The 24,454-nt window shown below is 36.7% G+C and overlaps 1 protein-coding gene, 1 long non-coding RNA gene and 1 pseudogene across 8 annotated transcripts in view; 2 read left to right on the top strand and 1 right to left on the bottom strand.

Annotated features, from left to right (window-relative positions):
• The window catches only part of EML6 (EMAP like 6), a 232,773-nt gene that overhangs the window by 77,993 nt on the left and 130,326 nt on the right, over positions 1-24,454 (bottom strand). For all 7 annotated transcript variants that reach the window (XM_074331995.1, XM_074331996.1, XM_074331991.1 and 4 more), the window contains 6 exons: positions 19,919-20,086; positions 18,804-18,910; positions 15,400-15,518; positions 12,990-13,176; positions 10,794-10,899; positions 3,499-3,592 (listed from right to left, as the gene is read on the bottom strand). In XM_074331995.1, the coding sequence (XP_074188096.1) occupies positions 3,499-3,592; positions 10,794-10,899; positions 12,990-13,176; positions 15,400-15,518; positions 18,804-18,910; positions 19,919-20,086 (781 nt within the window). The remainder of the gene's footprint in view (positions 1-3,498; positions 3,593-10,793; positions 10,900-12,989; positions 13,177-15,399; positions 15,519-18,803; positions 18,911-19,918; positions 20,087-24,454) is intronic.
• On the top strand, positions 1,445-24,298 carry LOC109439309 (uncharacterized). The gene is made up of 4 exons (XR_002136486.2): positions 1,445-1,640; positions 13,516-13,648; positions 21,735-21,946; positions 23,927-24,298. It is a non-coding gene; the product is annotated as an uncharacterized LOC109439309 (long non-coding RNA).
• LOC141572002 (U2 spliceosomal RNA) lies at positions 12,212-12,334 on the top strand (annotated as a pseudogene).

Here is a 24,454-nt window from a genome sequence, read left to right as displayed (position 1 = left end):
CTGCCCTAATACACGATAGTCCCTCATTCCTGAGTCACAAGTAATTCACCACAGAGAGCCACATTTTAAACTATCAGCAAGCACAGGGGACCAAGCAAGGAATGCGCCTTTTCTAGAAGCAAAGGGCAGCTAGCTTCACACCCAGTGAGTTGGTTCCTGATCCCTTTCGTTTGCATGGAGGCCCAGTCCTGTGTGTGATTTGGTTTTCGCTTTCTTTGTGAAGGTAGCCTTTAACAGGAAGACTAAATGAATGTTTGATTTATACCCCATCTCCAAAATATATTTAAATGGGTTTACTATTTAGACTAATATGGAATAATCCAGGTAACTTAAATTAGAAGACAGTGTGACATAATACATTAGTGAGTGGGGAGAAAAGCTAGTTACAGAGCAGTATGTATAATATTAAATATATGAATAAAAATGGATAGAAAGAGTAGAAGAATATACTCGTACACTAAAGAACACATGCTAAGGTGTCAGCCGTAGCTATATCTGGGGGTAGTGGAATTAAGGATGGCTGTCATTTTCTTCTTGGTGCTGTTCTATGCTTTTTAACTTTTTCATAATGATCACGTATTATTTTGAAAACAGAGAGAAGATTAATAAATGTTATTTTTTAAAAGAGATACATATTTTTATAAAGTGAGAAGAAAAGTCACCCATTTGGTATGCAGGAAACTTTATCATATTTACTAAATGTGTGTAAGGGTAGGGACCTAAAATAGCTCAAACAACAACACTAATACAGACAGAAATGCGTGCTCTCAAGCTCTCCTTACCTGCTCTCCATGGGCCTACATTGGTCCCTGAGCTTTCTAGTAGCACAACTATTCCACATGAACATTGAAAGTATTCTTGCTAGTCACCCCGATTACTGTACCTTTTACCTAGGATCCCTACTGGTCAAACTTCTGAGATGAAGCATGTCGATAATAATTAGTCATTGTCCCCCATAGTTAAGTTCCCAGTGCAATGAAAATACAAAGAAAGGGACACAGAAGTGCCTAATTATCTCATTATTCTGCCCTGTTTGATACTGATATTATTAAGCCATTTAACTACCACCCATAAGAGTTTGGCCTTGGTTTTTAAATGGATTACTTATATATTAGACTACAATCTGAACAACCTTTAAGAGGAAAAAAAGACTGAAAATTTCATTTGTAATGGAGGTGACTGAAATCATTCATGAAAATTAGCAAAGATACAAAGAAATTGTTCAAATAGAGTAGATCGAGGCTCATAGAGATCTTGTAATACAACCTCAATGTGCCCATTTTGAATTTCTCTAACTTCTACGAGCTGAAAAAAGGTAGGTTCATTTAAACATTTTTGACAACTGAGGGGCACCTTTGGAGAGTGCAGTGCTGTATAGAAGGCACACAGTAGGCCTGGGAATGTCATTACGGCCCCTCCCCACTCAGGGAACTCTCACCTCCGGTGTGATGGGCATGTAGTAGAAAATCACCTTTCCGGAACAACGCAGCTTGTTAGAAGCAGGTTGATTATTAAGCCTTGCTGGTGACACTACTAGCAATGATTGAGATACAGAGGTGCAAAGTAAAGGGTATCACTGAGTCAGCCTCTCTGAGAGTAAATTAGGTCCTCCTGGAAGCTACGGTGATTCCTGGAAGCCAGTAAGTACCATCGGTTAAGTATTACTTTTTTGTCACTTCTTTCATATGTCTGTTTTTAAAGTTTTTATCTACTTAAGCATTCTAACTTAAAGCCATAAACAGAATTTTTATTTGTTTTCCGGGTACTATTATAAAATGTATTATTGTTAATATTATATACTTATGTAAACATTCATTATTTATTTATTTTAAACCTTCTAATATTCTTCCAAAGAACTTTAACAATCCTTGACACACTCCTTCTTGGAAAGAGCACTGGCTAATATTACAAACGCAAAAATTTTCTCTGAGGGCAATTCTGCAGGTGTCCTGGTTTGGGAATGTGACATAAGGCTTGGGAGCAATTCCAAAAATAAATTGTGCTATTAACATAATGCTGTTAAGTAGATTTGTGTTAATTAAATTAAATAGATGTAACTCTACCATGCATCTCAGGTATATTACCGTGTTTCCCCGAAAATAAGACCTAGCCGGACCATCAGCTCTAATGCGTAGAGCTACTTTTTCAGATTAATAAATATTGTTTTCTTCCATTTCACTAATGTTTCTGGTATAAAACTGGTAAGCCACCTACAGTTGCAGATGGTTTTCTAGCAGGAAAATTGCATTTTTGTTGTTTTGAAATGCAGACATGTGCTTTACCTGAAATTACCTATTATTGCAGATGGGATGCTATCAGAAATATTAAACTAAAATTGAGTTTATTTTACTAGGAGGAAAGCAGTTTTGACTAGGAGTTGAATCTGAGTACTAGAGGGGAGTGATACAATAGGGAGGATTAGTAGAAAGAGAGACCAAGAGAAAAACCACTTGGGCAGGGGGATTTATGAGCGGCCATTTGCTGCCAAGAATTCCACCTCAATAGCAGTCACCAGAAAAGCTTCTTTTTCTCTCCTAAGACAGTCAGCTGGAGTCATCAAGTCTCCATCTGCTCCTCCTCTGAGTTTTCAGCAATTTATAGATCTTCATTCATTAAATCAAATTGTCAAAAAAACGCACAAAAAAACACCCTTTTCCCCCATTTAATATTATGGAGGGAAATATTAATTTAAAAAGTGAATAGTGGGGTTCAAAACCATTCACTTAAAAATTACTTTATATGGCAAAATAGAAAGTAAGTTGGTTAATGCAGGGAAGAACTAGTAGAGAAGTAAACTAATAACACACTTTGGACAACAAATTGTATTGCTGGGCCTTGGCTGCCAACTATTTTGACCTCTGACCATGGCTGACAAACAGCTCAGCCCAATGCTTGGCGTAGTGGAAAGTAATATTCAGATTTCAGGCTGATTCAGCAGGGCGGGAGGCTGGGGTGAGGGAGGACAGGTGGTCTATAAACAGCAGTTGGTCTTAAAGAGTCTATTTATAAGATGGGGAGATTAGGGAAACAATTTGCCTGCTTTGAAAGCGACTGGCAGATGCACACGATGGGCCTCCTTTGCAGCATGCCACAGCCTCATGACAAATGGTACTTCTGACTCCAGTGACATTGACAATCCTTCACCAGATGCTAAGACAGTGGAAAAACAAGGGGCAAGGCACAAACCTAAGAAACACGGCTTTTCTAGTGCTTATAAAAAGCTTTGAGACAGATAATGCCGATATAACTACAAGCAAAGTGATGAATAACTCTCTGGAAAGGATTTCAGAATTTTCTAATTCCCTGAAACAAACGTTAACTGCTCTAGGTCAGGTTGGCACCATGAAATACTGCAATGTGTTTTCACTTGGGTGTTAAGCTTCCTATATGAAGTTCATCTGATTTTGAAGATGAAATCTTAGCAGAAAAAGAAAACGATTAACCTATACTGAAACGTAATAATCAGCAGGATGCCGGCAGACCTCAGTAGCTTCTTACCTTGTTGTGGCTATCTTTTCTCCCTTTTTCCAGTCCCAAAATACAATACTGTGAAAATCGTCTAAACCAACAGACACCAGACATTTTCCATCAGCTGTATAAAAACAACACAAATGTCAAATGACTCATTTCTTCAATGAAGAATCAAAACATTTTGTATACTATAAACAGGAACAAGAAATTGACCTTAATATTATTAGGCTCAAATACATTAGAAGTGCCATATACTAAAGGGACCTCACTGAATGAAATGCGTAGCTAGTAACACTTGAGCTTCTTAATGCATGATAACTGGTTGCTGAATGAAACTGCTGACCCAACATTCCAATCTGAGACACAAGGCTGCAGGGAGTCTCTCAGGTAAGTCACAAAAACCTTGTCTATTTTGTGACAGACAAATCTCATGACATTTACTGGAAGAGCCATTTGGCTTTGTGACTCAGCCTATTTTCAGCTCTAAAAATCTGGGTTCTGTTTAACGCTCCAGATAAGAGCATTATACAAACTAAATTTAATGTCAAAAATTCTTTCAAAAGATGATTTTGTAATTTAAAAAAATCTTAATTTCTTAAGTGTCCCTATTTCAAAGGCAATATGTTTGTTATAGGACATTTAGAAAATATGGACAAAAGAAAATTTTAAATCATCCAGATTTCTAGGCCTACATTTGATGCATGTCTGGTTTTTATCTCCACATAAATGTGTTTAAAAAAAACAAAACAAAGCCAGGCTCATACTGAACATACTATTTATTACCTAATCTTTTTTTTTATTTGTTATAGGATGACCATTTTCCCTTAGTATTAAATATTATTTATAATATTATCAATGATTACTGTAATTTGGTTATTTAGGTTGTTTTTCAAAAACATTTTTAAAATAAATGAATAATTAAATTTGAAATAGAAATAGCTACTTTGCCTTTTCCCTTCCAGTCAGAAGAAGAGGTATGGCAGTAAGTCTTTCCTTTGCTGCCTCCTCACAAAGCTAGATTCACAGGCGAAGCATCTCTGGGTCAGCAGTTCCACCCTAGCTGTGGGCGGGCTGGGAGATGGGTGACCTAGCTCACTGTGCATCATTAGCTCAGCAGGGTGTCTTCTCTGACTACAGACGACCAACAACATTAGGGTAAAGGAACACAAGATTGTGATAAACTGCTTCTTCCCAGTCCACTCGGGGTCTCAACAGGTTATTTTCAAAGGTAGGCCTGATGTAGATGCCAAATTAGGATTGCCAGGTAAATAAATTGAAATTTCAGATAAGCAACGAATAATTTCTTAAGGTAAGTAATTCCTGTGCAATATTGATATTTACACTGCATATTTATATTGTATGGGACATACGTGTACTAAAACAAATTATTTGTTTATATAAATTTCAAATTTAATTGGGTCTCCTGTATTTTTATGCACTAAACCTGGCAACCCTCCTCCAAATGCTAACCAGTGCCTAACCTGTGAGTGCCCTTACTTGTGCCAAAGATCCACCCCTCCAACCACCTGGGAACAGTGGTCTGCTCTTTTTTCTGGAAGAAGAAGGAAAGAGAAAGAGCCTGGTTTAACAAACCAAATCCTCCCTAATCCTCGACTACTACTAAGTATGAGGAAAGGATTTGAAAATTACATTCACCTTTTCAATCTGCGAGGTTATATTAGTATTAGATGAAGACATTAACCCTTTCCTAAAGGGCTAAACCACCACTAGGTGATTATTTTAAACAAATGTGTCTTCTGAATCACAACTAATGATACGTCTTTATGCTTAAATGTTACTAGGCTTTAAATCCGGCAAGGTCTCTTTTTTATGCATTTGGGAAAAAGGACTGGGAGTGATTTCCTGTTCATAACCAACAACATTACTTTTTCCACATCTCTTGGTATGGCCTGGTTATGTTTCTATATTAGCATGCCTCTGTAATTGGCGATTTTATTTTTATTGGAGTTTTCTGTCTCCCTTTTTAGATTATAAGCTCTTTTAAGGCTTATAGGAATCGAATCACCTTTCCTTTGTGACCCTCACACTGAGCTGGTTTTCAAAGAATGCTGATGGTACCGGTACTGGTGACATTGAGGAGGATGAGGAAGATAAAGATGAAATGTGCGTAGGGATGGTATGAAGGCAAAGGGAATGCACTGTTAAACAGCTATAAAAATTTAATTGTTTTGACTCCCATTCTTTTCAGAAACACTGCACAAATATTGTGTCTTTTTGCATTCATTAAGTCTATGTTTTGTTTTAAAAAAATTTTTAAACACATATATTACTATGTCCCTCTTAGAATGCAAGCATCCACGCATTTACAATGATAGTTGTTAAAGTTTGATCTCTTCTGAAGGAGGTCTCAGGGTAAGTTGATTGTCATGGCTTCTTTTTATTAAAATTTCTTCACGGTCCCGTCAGCTTGCCTTCCCAGTCAGACGACCTTTCTACCCCTATGAGTATCATGACTCTGAGTAGTCATGGAAGAAACAGTACAAATCCAGAGGTGCCTTAAGAACCATGTATCTTCTTTAGGATGCTGACTTTTCTTGAATTCTGCAGGAGTAGGCTATTTCTGCATACCACATAGTTTGGAAATATAATTGCTATCTTTCAGTTTTTTCTCAGTTCTCATTCCCTCTTGCAGAGGCTTGACCTCACCATTGAAAATCCATTGTTCTTTCACCAGTTAGAGTTTATTTTCAACCATATTTTTAGAATCTAGGTACTGTCTTTTCAAATCCTTCCAGTCACAGTATGTATTAATTATGGATAATTCGTGACAAAGTCTGGAAATAATTCTGAGGCACTTAATATGAACAGTAAAGGGCAAATCAAAAAGAAAAAAGTTTTTACTCAGGCAATTACAGGTTGGTCCCCATATTCAGGGCTCATAAAAAATGCATAGGTTTTTTTCAGAATGGAACACAATGAAATCAAATTAGTCTTAGAGGTGCCCTTGTGGAAATCAGTATTATTCAACGAAGGTTTTAAAAAATATATGAGGATGATATTTAGGTTAGAAAATAGTTATGTGGCTGAAACTTTCTCTTCCTAATCTGATTTTCTATTTATGTGGCATTCCTCACTTTCCTTATTGCAAGCAGAAAACCAAAGATGGCTCCCTTTTCCCTAGTCAGTGATGATAAATTCACTGAGTTATAGACTTGCTCAATTAAGTGAGATAATATAAATTAACTCCCTCTTGTTTATATAGAGTTGTGGATAATGTTTTAAGAAATGTTTTTGATTAAAATGTCTTTTTTGTTTGCTTTGGAAAAGTGGTAAGAAGAGATTAATCTAAATCCCTATGTGTAACTGCTTTTTTGGGGTCTATTTTTCACATCATTTGCCTGCTTTGTATTTCCATGACAATTTTTTTCTCTAATAAGAAACAAATGCACTATCAGTAGGTTTTCACAACACCTCCCAAAATGAGCTGACTTGTAAGAGATAAGTGGATCTGGGAGTACTGAGGCTCACACATGCGGTCACCAGCTAGATGATAACCAAGGTTGGTGTCCTGTTTACAGGTTTAACAGGGTACTCTAAATAATGTCCTCTGGGAATTTTTGACTTAAACTACTCACTTTTCTATCGATTTCCAAGAGGAAGGTATAGCTGCTCCTTTTCAGTAAGTGTGTGATTCAGGGCTGTTGCGGGATTAGGGTCTCTTCTCATGGGGGGGGGGCTTTTCCACGTGGCAGGCTCTCTGCACCACCATACCCACTCCTCATTAATACTGGAGAATGGGAGGGGCAGCTAGAGACACTTCCTGGGCAGAGGGAGGAGGAAAGTAGGTGAGCACGGAGTGCTCCAGGTATGACTCTCATGTCAGAAGTCCACCTGGCTCTGGTGGAAGGCAGGGGCAGGGACAGGCAAGAGGACTGAGGAGGGAGATCTCCCCACACAACTCCCACCACCTGACACCCCAGCCAGGGTACCTGGGTACTAGCTCTGGATCTGACACTGGATTTGACTTCCCCCAGGCCATCCCATCAAACTCTGTCTCCTATTGTGGCCTGAAAAGTGGTGCAGGGTCTGTTTAAGACTAAATTTATATCATTATAACACAAAATACTAGCAAGAAATATTAAACCAAAGGGGCCTTGGCTCACACCTTCAGGATGTGCTCTAGACACCACAAAGATCAATCAACCACCACAACTCATCTGCATGCAACTATTCAAGGTGATGGACCGAACAAAAGAGATACTAGTGAAAGTTCTTCCTTAGTAGTCCTTAATATCAGTGCATTCTAAAACTATTAACTAGCTTCCTTTCTGCCATTTATATGTGAACATTGTACTTTAACTTTGAGACAAACATGTAATTTTCCACAATCAAAAATAACACATTTGCTGAATAATTGGGTTCTTCCCCGGTGATTGTTATCTGAGGAATAGGGAAAAACTGAAATACACTTTTTATGAAGAATATATTTCATATCTAGAGATTTCTTTATTTTCCCAAGATAAGAATTAGAAGCAGTGACAGAATCAGCTTCTCAGACTCATCCTAGAGGTTGGTTTCTTCAAGAAACCACAGGAAACCTCTTCCTATCGTTTCTCTACCCCAACAATGATCTGAACAGCTGCCTTACGAGAGACAAATTTCCAGGTTCACTTAATTTCTTGATCTTTCTTCTACAAAACTACTAAGCGAAGAAGAGACGTGAGCTCTCCAAAATTCAGAGACCAAGTTACTGGGTTACCAGCTTATTGACTCGTCTCATAATTAATGCCTTGGATCAACATTCCTCTAATCCCTTTTTCTATAGGTATTTAAGTAACATGAGTTAGTTCTTTTGATTCTTCTAAATTAAAAAAAATTAATCAATTCTATGGAAAAATAATCTAATGATTATTAAATTCTATTTATATTATTCTAAATTTCCTGGCACTGTTTATATGCTAATACACATATACACATTTTTAGATTAAATCAGTAAATAGATGCTATTTTGAGTTCTAGTTTTTCTTACTTAACTTGACATAGAGATGTGTATGAAATACACATAGTGCACATACTTGTCATTTTGAATTATAGCTTTTATTATATGCTGTGAAATTGTTTGCAAGAATTATTGAGTCAATTTTCAATGCTGCCAAAACATGAATGCATTAGATTCTTTATAACCATACACATTTAGGTCTTATTATTTTTTATTTTTGTTACTTTAAAAGGTGTATTACCACTATTCTAGAGCATACTTATTAATATAATTTTTATATTAAGTATACACATATGCATCTGCTAGCAAATTAATTTTAGGAAAAGGTCAGTTTGGCCAGTGAGGAGTGGAACTATGAAAAAAATATAGAAGAAATTTATTCACATTTTTGGACTAGAACCATAGTTGAACTCAAAGTATGGTTTTCTTTTAGATTTTACCATTTTATCAAGGCCACATGGCACATCTACTATAAAATCGCACATCCATCAAACTTGTGGAAGTTTGGGTCTTTGTATTCACTATTTATTTGGTGTGTTATCTGGGCATTCAGCTGGCAGGTGGTATGCCAAGCAGTTCTCTCTCCATCGATACTCATGCCTTCTCTACCTCACATGCCCACTAGTGTATAGTATTAAACACTTAGCTTTGTTTCTAACTAATTCAATACCCACAGAAAGTATTGAATAACTTGTAATAATGATTGAATAACTCAGATTTTTACAGTAGTTTACAGGATGTAAGAATGTGCGTGTCATAAAAAAAAACCCACAAAAAACTGCACCATGTTATTTGTTAGAGAATAAAAATAACTTTCACCCAAACATGGTGAAAATGTGAAGTTCTAATAGTAATAGTGAATGTCAAGACAAAGTGCATTGAGCAATACCTTATTTGTTCATTCATTTATTCACATTTTTTGAGTAGCTTCTGTGTGTATAGCAGTACAACATGTGCAGTGGAGAACAGAAAGATGAGCTCTGTTGCCCAAGCAGTTTACAGGCACAGGAGATGTCGACACAAATAGCCACAGTACCAAATGGACTCTAACAGGTACCACAGATCAATGACAAAAATGGGCTAATGGATGCAGAAGAAGGAACACATTATTTCTCCCTGGAAGGATGGAGAAAACTTTCAGCTTGGTCTTAAAGGATGGTAGGACTTGAACTGATAAATGGCAGTATGAACAAAGGCAAAAAAAAAAAAAAAGGATAGGAATGCATTTAGATTCTACAGTTAGGTAGATATAAAGGAGCATGAATGGATTAGTGGGTGAAAACACTGCAAAGGAAGGTTGACCAGATCGTAGAAAGCCATGAATGTCCAACCAAGTGATCAGCCCTGAATCAGACAACCAAGGGGAGTCCATGTGGTGGCAATATACCTGTGCTTCAGAAGACTCCAGAAGTGTGTAGGGTGGACTGGAGGAAGTGTAGATGGAATCAGAGACCAGCATTACTACCATGGCACAGATGAGAAAGAGTGAGTTTGAACAAGGAGAAAGAGAGTAAGGGACATATGAGAGAGCTTGGGATTGTGTGTCATGGAACTTAATGACTAATATTATACATATTGCACATATTAAACATTTAATGGAATTTCAAAGAAGGAAATTATAGAATCAGTTTTCTGTAGGAAAGTGAAGAATTTTTTTTCTGCTGATCTAATTTCTACAATTGAGATTACTGAAAATTTCTAGGTAAAAACACCTTTTTTTTACCTAGATAATAGATCCTTGGTTTCCAATTCTAGCTTAAGGAAACAGCCTTACTCTAAAGCAAATTATATCCATCAGTTAGTATTTTTATAGTACCGTGCTCCATTTTTAAGTTAAGAAGATGAAACCTTCAATTCTGTTTTTTCAATATGAAATTTATTTCCAAAACACCAGTGTTTACAGTGTTGTAAAGTGGCCCTTTGCAGAAAACTTGCAGCCATTCCTCTAGTTCTTTATATTTTAAATTGCAGGTGCTGTGCTCCCACTTATTTGGAGAGATGAAATTGATGTTCTGAGTCACTGCCAGACATCTGCAACTAAGTCTTTCAACAGCAACAGCTGCTCTGGATTTTAAATCGCTCAAGCAAATGCAGAACACAGTATGAGCTCTGGGTGACGACTTAGGGAGAGGAAATAAGATGAGGCAAAGACGTGTAAACTAAAGGCCACATTTCTTTATGAGGTGCATATTAACATATCTGATTTCCAGTCGAAGATTGGGTATCTGACATACAAAGGGCTCACCTTATTACAAACAGAACTCAACTAAATAGGAGGATGTTAGAAAAAGAAAGAAAGAAAGAAAAAACTGACCTAAATGTAGAACCATCTGTTAATGACTCTAGTAGAAAACAGGCTTACCTGAAAAATCAAGCGCACACACTCCTCTCTGATGTTGTCCTTTCAATAGTGACAAACATTTTAGAGTCTGTGTGTCCCACACGTGAACAGCAGCATCTCTTCCAACCTTAAATAACAGAATGAGTGTTATTAACTACTTATCAATTAAAGAATTATTTTGTTCTTTAGACTCAAGTGTTGCTCAGAAATTAAAAACAAAACAAAACACACATTTGGAAAATAGGAAGACCCTCAGAAATCATCTGGTCCAACTCCATTATTTTCCAGATGAGGCAACGGAGTCATGAAGAGTCTAAGGAGATTGTTCTGGCATCAAGTTGGGTGCCAGCAGAGCCTAACCTGATACATGGCTCCAAGTTAAGGGACTTTTAAAACTCTAATTCCAATGTCCATTGTGATTTGTTTTTGTCACTTTGTTCTACCATTCCCTTCCCTACCTTCTCAGCTCCACACAAGATTCTACTTCTTGGTCAAGGGAGTCAGGTGTATGTTGTCATGGTGCTACCATCAGAGTTCCTTAACCCATGTCAATTACTTTACCCACCTCAAGAAGCCTGGCTCTGCTTCTCCCCTGGAAATGACAGTTTCATGGTTTAACTCTGTCATTAAGGTGGATTCTCCTTGAGGGGATACAAGCTTCTATCACATTAATTCCCAATAATGTAGAAAATCATAACAGTAAAGTAGTTTTTCTCACTTATAATACATAGGAAAAATAACCTTTTAGGTATGATGACTCTAAAAGAAGAAAAAAGTGGGACATAAAGCCACATACATAACTGAACAGAATCCTGCCAACTGCTACACTGGTCTATGGAGGTCCAGTTACTCCTGGAGGGGCTATTGGCATACTGGTTTGCCACCCGTTTGCCTTCCACCCATGACAGTGTAGAGTATAGTATTCCCTCAGGGGTTTATGTAAGGAACCAATCTGTTTTTTCTTTCAAAGGAAGGTTATTGAATAACCATGAACCAAGCATTATCTGTCTATGAGAAAGAAAAAAGGGGGTGGGGGTGAGTGAAAAGGCAAAGTAGTGATCAATTACTTGTAAAACTTAATAATGTCAGCCAATGTATAATAGATAATAGATGGTCTAGTTTGCAGTTGGAGGGGCAGCAAACCAGTGTGTCGATTAATGGCTCTTTCCTTTCGGAAAATTGTAGTCCTTCCACAAATAAAATAAAAACTATGGATTCTTCTCCCCAAATTCATATTTCTGGGGTTGACTCCCTTCATGGCCTCTTTCATCCATGGATCTCATATATTCCAGCCTATGAACCCTGTTGAAAGACTTCTACCACCTGCATGTCAAGTCTCAAAAATAATTAGTTGTCTCATGTTAAGACTTTTTTCTTGGAGCTTTCCACTTGGAAACTGTTAAGAATCAGTTGACCTGCCATTAAAAAGCCATGATAATACTGCTTCTCGGCCTTTTGGCCTAGATCAAGTATAGCATCTGTTCTTACCATTTTAATATCTGATACGTCCTCTATCGGAGAATAATATATTTTTAAAAATCCAGGATAAAACTGAACACATTGGAAGAAAAGAGTACAAAATTGAAAATACTATTGACAATATTACTGCTTTACTAACAAGGTAATAAATCTGAGTTTAACAGATTCTTTCTTCACTAAGTTAACTCGATTCCTTTCCTTTCCCTACACAAAATGATGGAACACAGGGCTCTGTTTTGAGTAGCTTTTCAATTATAGACGCAATAAAAAACTTAAGCATTCCAAAATGGTTCAGATAAAATTTAGTTTTTCTGAAAGGCTAAAAATAGAAAATAATAAATTAGCCAAAATTCATATGATTTAAGTTTAAAAAAAATTAACTTGTGTTAAATTTTTTATGCAAGTATGAAACGTCGATTCATTCAAACATTTTTGAGTACCTAGGATATAATACGTACTAGGTATAGAGCAATGAGCAAAGTATATTAAGACTGCATTCATGGAACTTGCATTATTTGTTCTAGTCATAGATCACATCATGTTAGGATGAGAATCTCTCAGATGTTACTAGTTGATTCTCCTACCATCATGAAATGATCCAGCATTCACTGAATCTTTGGCTTCCTGCCTCAGGTTTATCGCTACCAAATATTTCTTGAATTTCTAATATGTAAATTGAATTCAAAATTAAATCCTCTGTCTCTTTGGCTAGGCCTCCAACAGAAAGGAAAGATATACCTGCCCAGTGGCCACGTAGTCCTTCACTGGATGGATGGTCAGGCTGAGAATGTCATCGTCATGCCCCAGGTACAACCTCTGCGAGTGCTGCTGCCTGTTGTACACAACAGCGACCGCAGCGATGTGGTAGACCACTTCTCCAGCTTGTGTGTAGAACAGATTGTTTCTACAGTCATAGCCTCTATAACTGAAGCACAGGTCCAAGAAATGCACAGTATTTGAACAGTGAATGAGCAGAGCAGGAGTTGTCAGAAGGTAAAGCTAACATATGGACATGCACAAGTATAAACCCAAGTGTCTTCATAGTTGCTTAACTTCAGCGGAGGAATGAGGACTTCTGAGGACATGTGATGACACTTTTGAAGGGGAAAATGGGCACTGATAATTTTAACGGCATCTGTTTTCATATCCTCAGCCATTGTATATTCTCTTTCTTAAAACTAACCAGCCTGAGAACACACCTGCAGTGAGGTACAGGTTTTTCTTTCTTACCCCCCCTTTCACAATTGCTTTCTTCCCACTTTAGGAAATCATTCTTCTCGCCCATCTGGAATATTACTATGCTGTATTATCCTGGAATGTCGAACCTTCCAGGGACACCAAAAAAAGGGGACAAAATCCAAGTGTGGATTTAGAAAGTGAACAACTCCAACAAGTGGGTAAGAATTCCTTTTGCAAGTCAAGTGATTTCAAATTTTTTGCTGTTAACAAAATTAAAGAGCGATTTAATTGAATTGTCAACTGATAGATCATTGGACTACATTTTATATACTGTATATATTGATATATCAAAATCACAATATATACAGAGGGTGCCAAAAATGTATACACATTTTAAGAAAGGAAAACTGTATTAAAATTGTAATACTCAATATATACTGATAACAAAAGATGAATACAAGTCATGTTTGACTTCTGCAATTACAAGAGGTGCTCAAAGTGGTTACCATTAGTGTTCAGACCCTTATGATTATGGCGAACTACTGCTTCAGCAATGCTGACCAAAGTGTCTACTTGTACACATTTTTTTTTGGCACCCCCGGTATTTTTAACCTATAATTCAAGAGGATTTTAAAGAATTGAATAATGTTGCTATGATAAAACTACTTCCATTCTCACTGACTTATTTATGTGAATAAGCTTTCTCAATGCTTACATATACTAAAAAATGGAAATAGACTCAATGCTAAATTCTGTCACACTAACAGTAAGTATGCATTTATATACCTATATCTGAACTCATTGAAATAATTATTTAAATAACTGTATCAGAATTTGTACTATATTTGATTGATTTTGTCAGCTGTGTACTACTGATGTTATAACAATAATTACATCTAGAAAAACATTGTTAACATTTAAAGCAGCACTGGGTAATAGAAATATTATGTAAGATACACAGGCAATTTAAAATTTTCTAATGGTCATGTTAAAAAAATTAAAACAGATGAAATTTATCTTAAGAACATTTAACCTAATACATCTAAAATATTATCATGTCAACCTGTAATCTATATAAAATATTTTAATGAGACATATTACATTCTTTCTTCATGCTAAATCTTTGAAATTTGGTGTGCATTTTACACATACAGCACATCTCAATTCTGACTAGCCACATTTCAAGTACTCAGTGGCTATAAGTGGATACCACACTGGACAGCAGAGAGTTAGAATGTAATGGTCACAGGAAATTAAATTTAAATTGAACCTACAGACATTTTTGAACAAATAGCAGATATGACTGGGTAATCAGTAAAAGACTTTCAAGCATAAAAACATTAGGCTAGAGTAAAATTCTGTGGGAGAAGTAGAATGAAAGTATGACTTCAAGGAGAAATATGAATGATGGAAAATTTCCTACTTTTATAGAAGCACTTGTTCACATATTTTTTAAATTGATGATATTGGGAATCAAATATCTATGCCATTTAGGTTCCCTTGGATCCACTTAAATGAGTGACATATTTATAAAACACTAGATATTATTTTCTTCACAACCATTTATACTTTTGCTGAAAAATTTTAGATGTCAACTTAAAACATGAAAGGTTGTATATAATTTTCAAACTTCAAAATTATTTTGGACTTATGTGAGCAAAAAGAAAATGTTGTCCTAGTTGGAGCCAAGCAAAATAGAGCAGGAGTTATGGGAATAAAGGAAACAGAGATGGTGGAGAGAATAAAGTGAAATAAAAATGAGCCACAGAAAAGTATGCATCACGGAAGTATATGAAGTACGAAAAATCTAGATACATTGTGATGGCCACAGAATATCGACTGAGAAAACTGGACAGAGAATAATCACAGGTAAGTGCAAACTGCAAAGAAGAGCCAGTCTGAAGTGGGAAAGTACAGAGAAAAGGGGACCTCTTTAGTCTGGTGATAAGGCTGGTGACCAGCCACCCACCCATGTATGAACTGGAGCTTCAAGCTGTCCTCAGGAGCCTTTTCTCGTTTGAGGAAGGGCACTGCATGGTTTTTCTCTTTACTTTGTTGCTTTAGCTGAGGTAGATCTTCTTTGTAAACCTTGAAGCATAACAAATACATTTAGTTGAAACTCTTTTCTTCAGGTTTCAAAAACATTAATATCTTCACATTCTCAGGAAATCTATAATTGCAGGAAATCATGTTTTTGAGGATGTGAGGCTAAAAATGGTCACAAGAGACAAAGAATGTCACTATATATTGGTAAAGGGGTCAATTCTACAAGAAAACAATTGTAAATATGTATGCACTGAACATCAAAGTACCTAAATATATAAAGCACATACTAATAGAACTAAAAGGTGAAATAAATGTCAATACAATAATAGTTGGGGTTGTCATACCCCACTCTCAACAATGGATAAATCATCCAGACAGAGAATCAATAAGGAAACAGGAGATTTGAACAACACCATAGATCAAATTACCTAACAGACATATATAGAACATTCCATACAACAGCAGTAGAATATACATTCTTCTCAAGTGCACCCAAAACATTTTCCAGGATAGATCTTATGTTAGGGAACAAAACAAGTCTCAACAAATTCAAGAAGATATTAATTATGTCAAGTGTCATTTCCGACCACCATGGTATGAAACTATTAATCAGTAACAGGAGGAAAGCTGGAAAATGCACAAATAAGTGGAAATTGAACAACACACTCCTGAACAACCAATGGATCAAAGAAAAAAAATCAAAAGGGAAATAAAAAAAAATATCTTGAGACAAATAAAAATGGAAACATAACATACCAAAACTTATGGGATGCTGCAAAATCAGTCCTAAGAGGAAAGAAAGTTTGTAGCTATAAACGAATGTGTTAAAAAAAGGGAAACGATCTCAAATAAACAACCTAACATTATATCTCAAGGAACTAGAAGAATAAGAACAAACTTAGCCCAAAGTTAGTAGAAGGGAGGAAATAATAATTAGAGCAGAAATAAATGAAATAGAGACTAGGAAAATAATAGAAAAAATAAACAAAACTAAGAGTTGGTTCTTTGAAAGATAAAATTGAGAACATAAGACATGATATCAAAGTTTACTTTCTTCTAATGAGCCAAACTAACATTTGGATTTAAAATCAATCTTTTTTTCTTAATTTGCTATTATGTTTAAGTAATTTATATCCACAAAATATGATATTAATTTTCTAATAAATAACAAAGGAAATTATTAAAGTTATCAATAAAATACAAAGCATTCTGTTATAATTTCTTCTAAAGCAAGAAATTTCTTGATTCTCACATTTGCAAAATGTGTACCTCATGAATCATGGTGATCACTCTTTAGAATTATTTTCCTTCCATGGCCTCATGCATCTGGACAGATCACACTCTGAGCTACAGAGCACAGCTCTTGGTCTAACTTAGAACCTAAAATGTGCTGCTAAAAGAACATTTCTTACAATTTTATTTAAATGTACATAAAAACCAATCTTTTGTCTACTATGTATTTATGCTCTACTACCAAGAGATATCAATTAATACATTGAAAGTAAAATACAATTTATTAATAATTTCTCGTCTTTATAAAGGAAAGTTTCCATTTGATCAAACTACATTACTAAAAAAAAAAAATCGTGAAATATTATTATAGTAAAATCTCTGTTTAGGGTTTGTCCAAAAACCTTTTTCTTTTTAAAAAGAAAGGAAATCATATGATACCTCATTACTGTTTTGTCTATTACAGATGCAATGAACTAAGCGTTTAAAATCTAATTATTCATCTGAATTCCTGATGCTTTCATCAGCTCATCAACTAATTTAGAGGCTTTGGCATTTCTATTGTTTATTTGAAGTCTCATAACCTCTGTGGGCCTCAAATTCCCATCCGTTGAAAGGATAAAAATCCCTGATCAGGAATAACTCAAGAATATTGTGAATGCAAATTAAATAATATAGGTGAAAGCATTGGAAAGTAAGAAGTCAGGTAGAATTTACAAATCCTAGGCATGGATTTCAATACAGTCATGTCTTTTGATTCTTTTACTGGCATCTTTTTATGAAATAAAAACTTTCCAACTAAAGAAAATTTATTTTCTTCCTAGATTTTATGTTTACTTTGCTTGAATTCTATTTCCCCTTGATATCAGGGTATAATATTGTTTAGTGTTTGTATATTTCCACATTAATAATTTTCTTTCAAATCCTTACCCATAGTAGTTTTATTATATAATACATTGCATCAATACACAGTCAAACTGATTTAGTCATGAAGTTGACCCAAGTTGCACTTCGTTTCCACTGATAAAATTTTTCAAACACTGAATCAATGAATGATGATTATGGGCTGAAAAAAAATACATCATCTGAAAAGCAGTAAATTCAGTGTTTATGTAGAGGCAAAGTGAAGTAGTACATGGAATGTGTGCTTTGGAGAGAAGCCCAGATCTGCATTCTTACCCTAATATTACAGGAGATGTGGATGTAGACAAATTACTTAACCTCTCAAGGTCAGTGTGGGTTTGGATTTGGTGTATATAAAGCACAGGATCTGGCCCCACAGAGATACTTGATACATGCATGGCAGCTGCCATAGGTCTATATATGACAGGCCTATATGATAAGTCTCAATAGGCAACCCTGACAGTTGCTGTGTCTGAAACCTGAAATTTCATTCACTCCATGTTCATGTACAGAATCTGCTTCACATACCTTTGTCAAATGACAAGAAAGTAGAATCGCTACAGTTATCACCACAACAAGTTGATATGTGTCCAGATTCCTCTGAAGGACTGCTCTGTTTAGTACTCCCTGTTTAGTGCTAGGTTAAAATGTCTACTTTCAAAAAATTGGCACCCAATTTGGATATAATTGCCCAACTTTTCTATTAGAGATGATTTCCGATTAGAGAGATAATGTACATTGTATTTAGGCTTTTATTTTAATTAAATGGATAATAGTCTCCATAAGTTAAGAGAGAAACCAGGATAACAGCTCACTTGCAAACTACCATGTCTCCAAGTCTACTTATTCTGTAAAGAAAATACATGCTTTAATACAAAATCAGGTAGTTTACTTGCACATTTTTTTTCTGCAAAGACTATTTAAAAATTTTAGGTGATAATAGGCAGAAAACCCCAACTATCATTCAGTTTTGAAACTTTGCTACTACCTTCCACTTAAAAAATTTATTTAAGGATATGACCAGGTAAATATCTTCTTTTTAACCTTTATTTAAAGACAACAAGTAGATAATTTTCCTTATTTTTGTCTTGATTCTCTTCTGCCTAAGTACCAGCCATTTACAGTCAATGTCCAAATCCAATGAGATGGAGATTCAGGGCTATAAGGGATTTGAGAGGCTAACTGCTTACTGACCTGGCGATCATAATTGATTTGAGTTTCTTGTTCAATATCAGAGTCCAACTCCGGCACATCGGATAAATCCGAATCAGATTCTTCACTGCAGGAATCAGTGCCACCTTCTGCAGAAACGCAACCCATAAGAAACAAGCAAAAATCCTGAGACTCTAAATAGTTAAAAGTTTTATTTAAAATGTTTTCTTTCTTCTATCCTATCAAAGCAAATAAAAATAAATACACTATAGTTTTTATTTAATCTAAATTCTGAAAACATTTCTATTTTTGATCTTTTGGTTAAGTTCAGCACACCCCTCGTTCCCTTTCAGAAGCTCTGATAGACCAGGACGACTTAACCCCCACTTCTATTAGATCATAGACCTTTGAGTTTTAAATCTTGCTTTGAAAAGGTGAAGGAAGGAAGGAAGGAAGGAAGGAAGGAAGGAAGGAAGGAAGGAAGGAAGGAAGGAAGGAAGGAAGGAAGGAAGGAAAAGAACAGAAAGATAGGTTTTATCAAGGAGAGGCTGAGGAATCCAGCCATGTAGTTAAGTAAAAATCCTCTTTAGCCTGTTAATATGCCCAAGTGCCAGTAATTGCCATGGCCAAAATCACTGCAGAAGCCCTCCCGATAAAATCTTCCTCATATAGGTTTTCATTTTATTACCTGATAATTCCTGGTGACATCAAAATAAATAAAAAGACTATACATCCATTGAACACATAGGCCCAGATTGTGGACCATTCTTTGAACCCCATGCTGGAGGCAACTACTATTACAAAGGTTACCCTGTCACCCGTAACCTGACTGAACAGACCCACCGCCCATTCCAATTGGCCTGAGGAGGTTGAAACATTTGCATTCATGTTGTCTTCAAATGTTAGTTCTCCATGTAAACCTTAGACCTTCACCTTGCATTTGGTATAAGCAAAATCCATTGAAGAAAATTATTCAACTGACCCATATTTGTTTCAAACATTTTTTTTTTCTGGTCTTCTTTAATTTCAAAATTTATTATAGGAATGAATTTTTCAAAATTGTTTTAACTCTTTACCTCCAGAAGAGATGTTAGAACATTATTTGAGACTTTATTGAAAAATAAACAGATGTTGAAAAAAATTATTACTGGTTTTACCCTGGGGTGCAGTTTCCAGCAGGCCGTTGCTGACACCTTCTGGAATAAATCTCCACTGGAAAACCGAGTGGTCAGCCCCTCCTGTGCTTAGTACCCACTGAAAGTCATGAGACCAGCGGACATTTGTGACATGTGCAGAATGGCCCACATACTTTCTAAACTTGGCTCCTAAAGATATTTTTGAGAAGATTAGTTATGAAAAAAAAAAAAAAAAAAAAAGAATTATTGGTTAGAAAATTATATTGCTATTCATATTCAGAAGCAAAGTCTTTAAACATACTACAAAATAATTTTCAGTATTACATAACAAATAAACAAATGTTCCAAAAGATACCTCAATTATTCCAGCATGGACTAAGCTAAAAATGTATCTTACAATTTAAGCCCTGTGGCTAAAGACACATCTGTACCTGTTCTAAATAATGCCTACCACTTCACTGATTCTGAAAATAAATTCTAAAAAATGAATATCTCACACATTCTTATTTAAATACAAGATAAAATAGATAGTCTTTTGCAATTGGGAAATAGAAAATAATTCTGTCGGGGGAAAATAGTCAAATTGTTTGTGGTCATGTAGACATAGGGTTGGAAGAATGAAATTATTTTCTCTTAACTTGATTACTTTACCCAGTAAATGCCATCCCCAAGTAGTGAATGCAATAGAAAAACTATTTGAACTTCTACTTGTGGTTAAACTACTGCAAGAAATTCTCCAGTGTATGAGCAGTAGACAGTAGCATAAAGGTACTCATGGAAATAAGCAGAGTCCACCTTATTATGTGGGGATCTAGTACTCCAAAGACTATGGGAGATTTCAGGGGGCCAATCAGCACCCCATCTCTCCTTCAAAAACACTTCTACCTTTTACAGTCCCTCTAAATGAAGTCTCTTTGGGTGAAAAGGCCATCTATTCAACTATCACATGTTTAAAATTTAAATTTCTACTAGAGAGGTAATGATTTATATAAAGGCAAGCCTTTCCTGAGAGTGTGTTCTGATCAGGTGAGGTCCTATTACATCAGAACCTCCAAAAAAGACTAGGGGAATAATGCCACCAAGGGGAAGGGAGGCCCTGGGTCTAAAAAGCAACCTTGCCTTTTTCAAAGAGTTGCCTAAATCAGTTTTGGTAATTTAATAAACTCAAACAGATTCCAACTAAGATCAGCTGGAAATGAAGGCTGATGTTAACTCAATAATTGGGAAGTAAAGTATATTCTTCTTATATCTCTATAAATCTTCTTGGGCTATCCTTTGCTGCCCGGACCTTTACATCCTCCTCAGAGATCATTTAACCTGTCTCTTTGCAGTGATTTAAAAATATGTCCACAATTCTAAAAAAGTCAAACTCATAGAAACACACAAATTTGTGGTTGCTAGGGGACTGGGAGGAATGGAGAGCTGTTGGTCAAAAGGTACACTTTCAGTTATAAGATGAATACATTTTGGGAATCCAATGTACAGCATGGTGACTACAGTTAACAATACCGTGTTGTATACTTGAGAGTTGCTAAGAAGTAGATCTTAAATGTTCTCACCATACACACAAAGAAAAGGTAGCTAAGTGAGGTGATAGATATGTTAACTAATATTCAAGTAGTAATCGTTTCACAATGTATTTGTATATGAAATCGTTGTACACCTTAAACGTGCACAATGTTATTTGCAATTGTATCTCAAAAAAGCTAGAAAAAAGAAAAAATGCATCCACAAATTCTTTGATATAAATCAAAATGAAGAGAACATGGTAAAAGTGAAGGTGTGTGACACCCAAGAGGAGTTTATAAAAGGCCTGCTCTCTTTCTTGGATCTCTAGATACCGCATGGTAAGAGCACTCAAGCAGCCTACACAGAGGCCTGCACAGCAAGGAGCTGAGGCCTCCTGCTAAGAGCCACATGAGTCAGTGAGCCATCTTGGAAGAGGACCCCCGGCCTCAGTCTAACCTCAGACGACTGCAACCTCATGAGGAGGCCTTGAGCTGCAATCATCCAGCTAAGCTGCTCCTAAATCCCTGACCCCCAGAAACTGTAAGATAATCAATGTTTGTTGACTTAAGCTCCTAAATTTGGTGGAGAGAGGAAGTTTTTATGCAACAATAGATAACAAATATACACTTGGTATCTAGAACTAGAACCTGCAAAGGCATAGGTGTCATTAATATTTAGGCCGTCTCTCTGATCTTTTTTCCTGCATTCTCTCTCTCTCTCTCTCTCTCTCTCTCTCTCTCTCTCTCTGTCCCCCTCCTTCCTTCCCTACCACTACTAGGTGCACTGGCCTCTTGGTCAGTACTCAGGCCTGCCAGGCGTTCTTCTGCCTTTCAGCCTTTGCACTTGCTGTTCCCTCTACCTGGGATGCTCTTTCCCTGAATATCTGAATGGCTGGTTCCCTCACCTCCTTCAGGTTTATAGTCAAATGAAACCTTATCAGTGATCCTTGTTTGACCACCCTATTTAAAGTAGCAACACTATGCGACCCTACCTGGGAACTCTACTCCCACTGCTTGCTTTATTTTCTTCATAGCATGTCTCACCATCAGACATATTTATCTTTTCTTGTTTATTGACTATGCCCTCTCAAGAGAACAACAAGCTCCATGAGGGCAGGGATTTGTGCTGGTTTCATTCACTAATGTATCTCCAGCCTCTAGAACAGCACTTAACAAATATTATTGAATACACGAAGGCCACACCCACCTCTTTTATGGCCTTCCATAGGACACTGACTTTACCAGGCCTCTGTTTTTCCTCTGAACCACAAGGTGGCTCAGGTCTCACCTCTCAATCAACACTCTGTTGACCTTTCTCCCATGGCTTTAAATACTGTCCATGTGCTCACGACTGTCAAATGTTCCTCTCCAGCCCTGAACTCTCCCTGGAGTGCTGACAGCCCATATGCCATGTCTACTTGGATGCCTCAAACTTATCACAGATAAAACAGACTGATGAGGTCCCCTTCCCTTTCCTCTCCTACTGTTTCACCCCCACAAAACATACACGCAGACAAAACTTCTTCCTTTCTCATTTTCCCATCTCTATGAATGGTGCCACCATCCACCCAAACTTAGGAGTCATGCTCGATTCCTCTCCTTCCCTCTATCCCCATATCCAATCCACTGGCAAGATCTTCAGCTCTACCTTGAAACTGTTTCCTACTTCCAACTACCTCTTCTCGCATATGTTCCTCAAATCTTCGTCCAAGCCACATCATTTCTCACCTGGACTCTTGCAGTAATCTCTCTAGTTGAAGCCTGCCCAACCCTAACCCATCTCACACAATATCAAAGTGGTCTTTTAAAAACTCAAATCGATCATGCCGTTCCTCCATTTTAAACCCTCAATAATTTTCCATTGCACTTAGACTGAGACCCAAATTTCCAACAGTAGCTACAAGGCCCTTCATGACATGGTCCCCACCACCCTCACACTACACAACTCTCCCCTCATTCGTCACGCTGTAGCCACACCCACCTGTCTGTTCCTGCACTGCACAACAGAAAACTATGCTGTTTGCTCAGTCTCCACACTGTCTCATTGTCATCAGCTTCTGCTCATGTTTGGCTGCTTACAGGTTCACAAGTTGAGGGGAAGAGTTGTCACTGGTACCCTGGGTTATAGGGAGACAAGTCCTAACAACTGTTTTCATTCCCCTCAACAACAGTCTTTTAGAAACTTGCCTGCCAGTAGTTTTAGCACAAAAAGTCTACAAAAGCCTAAATGTCTCGGAGGCAAATTGCAAGATTTATAAACCATGAACCATGAAAAGTAGAACAATTCAATTTGCTATGAGGACATGGAAACTTATTACTCTCACCATGCTATCACTCTGGCTGTCCACTTCTCCTCATTCATTCCTACATCCCCCGTGTGCCATCATCCTCAAGGTTGTTTTATATATAAAGGTGTCTCATTTTGACAGACAGCACTACTCACAACCTCACCCTAGCCTACCCCAACCCTCTCATTCTAATAAACTAACGCAAGATCTAGGTTTCCATTGCTATTTTTCAGACCCACATTCACCCTGCAAGGCTTGGTGATACAAAGAAGATACCAATTCTCACTGAGTTAACTATTCCCAAATCCTGACACTTGCAACCAATAGTATTGCTTCTGATCCCACTGGCATTTCTTCTGAATCCCCAGATGCCTTCTGGTTGCCTAATTTACCTTCTTAAGTATATTACTCTATCTAACAAGATATGCCCTATTACTCAAAAGACCCATTAGAGAGAGAGAGAGAGAGAAGTTTGAATTTGGCCCATTGAGGTAACTTTGTGCCTCGAGTACTTTAACTGATGGTCATTTTGTCAAGTGTAAGTTATGGTGGTTTTGCTATGTATTTTATGTTCAATTCTGTATTGTAATTGTCATTGCTTTAAAACTGCCAGTTAGTGCAAAATGACTTCCTAATTACATTTTTCAATCCCTTTCCTTGCTTAATCTAAAAATTGTTCAAGTGAAAGAGTTTACAAGCAGCAGCATGTCCCTAAGATTTTCAAGGAGCAGTCAGAGAATCTCAGATAAACCTGTATATGG

Source organism: Rhinolophus sinicus, linkage group LG05 (genome assembly GCF_036562045.2).
Source record: "Rhinolophus sinicus isolate RSC01 linkage group LG05, ASM3656204v1, whole genome shotgun sequence".
Lineage (NCBI taxonomy): Eukaryota > Metazoa > Chordata > Mammalia > Chiroptera > Rhinolophidae > Rhinolophus > Rhinolophus sinicus.
This window is presented reverse-complemented; position numbering and strand designations above follow the sequence as displayed.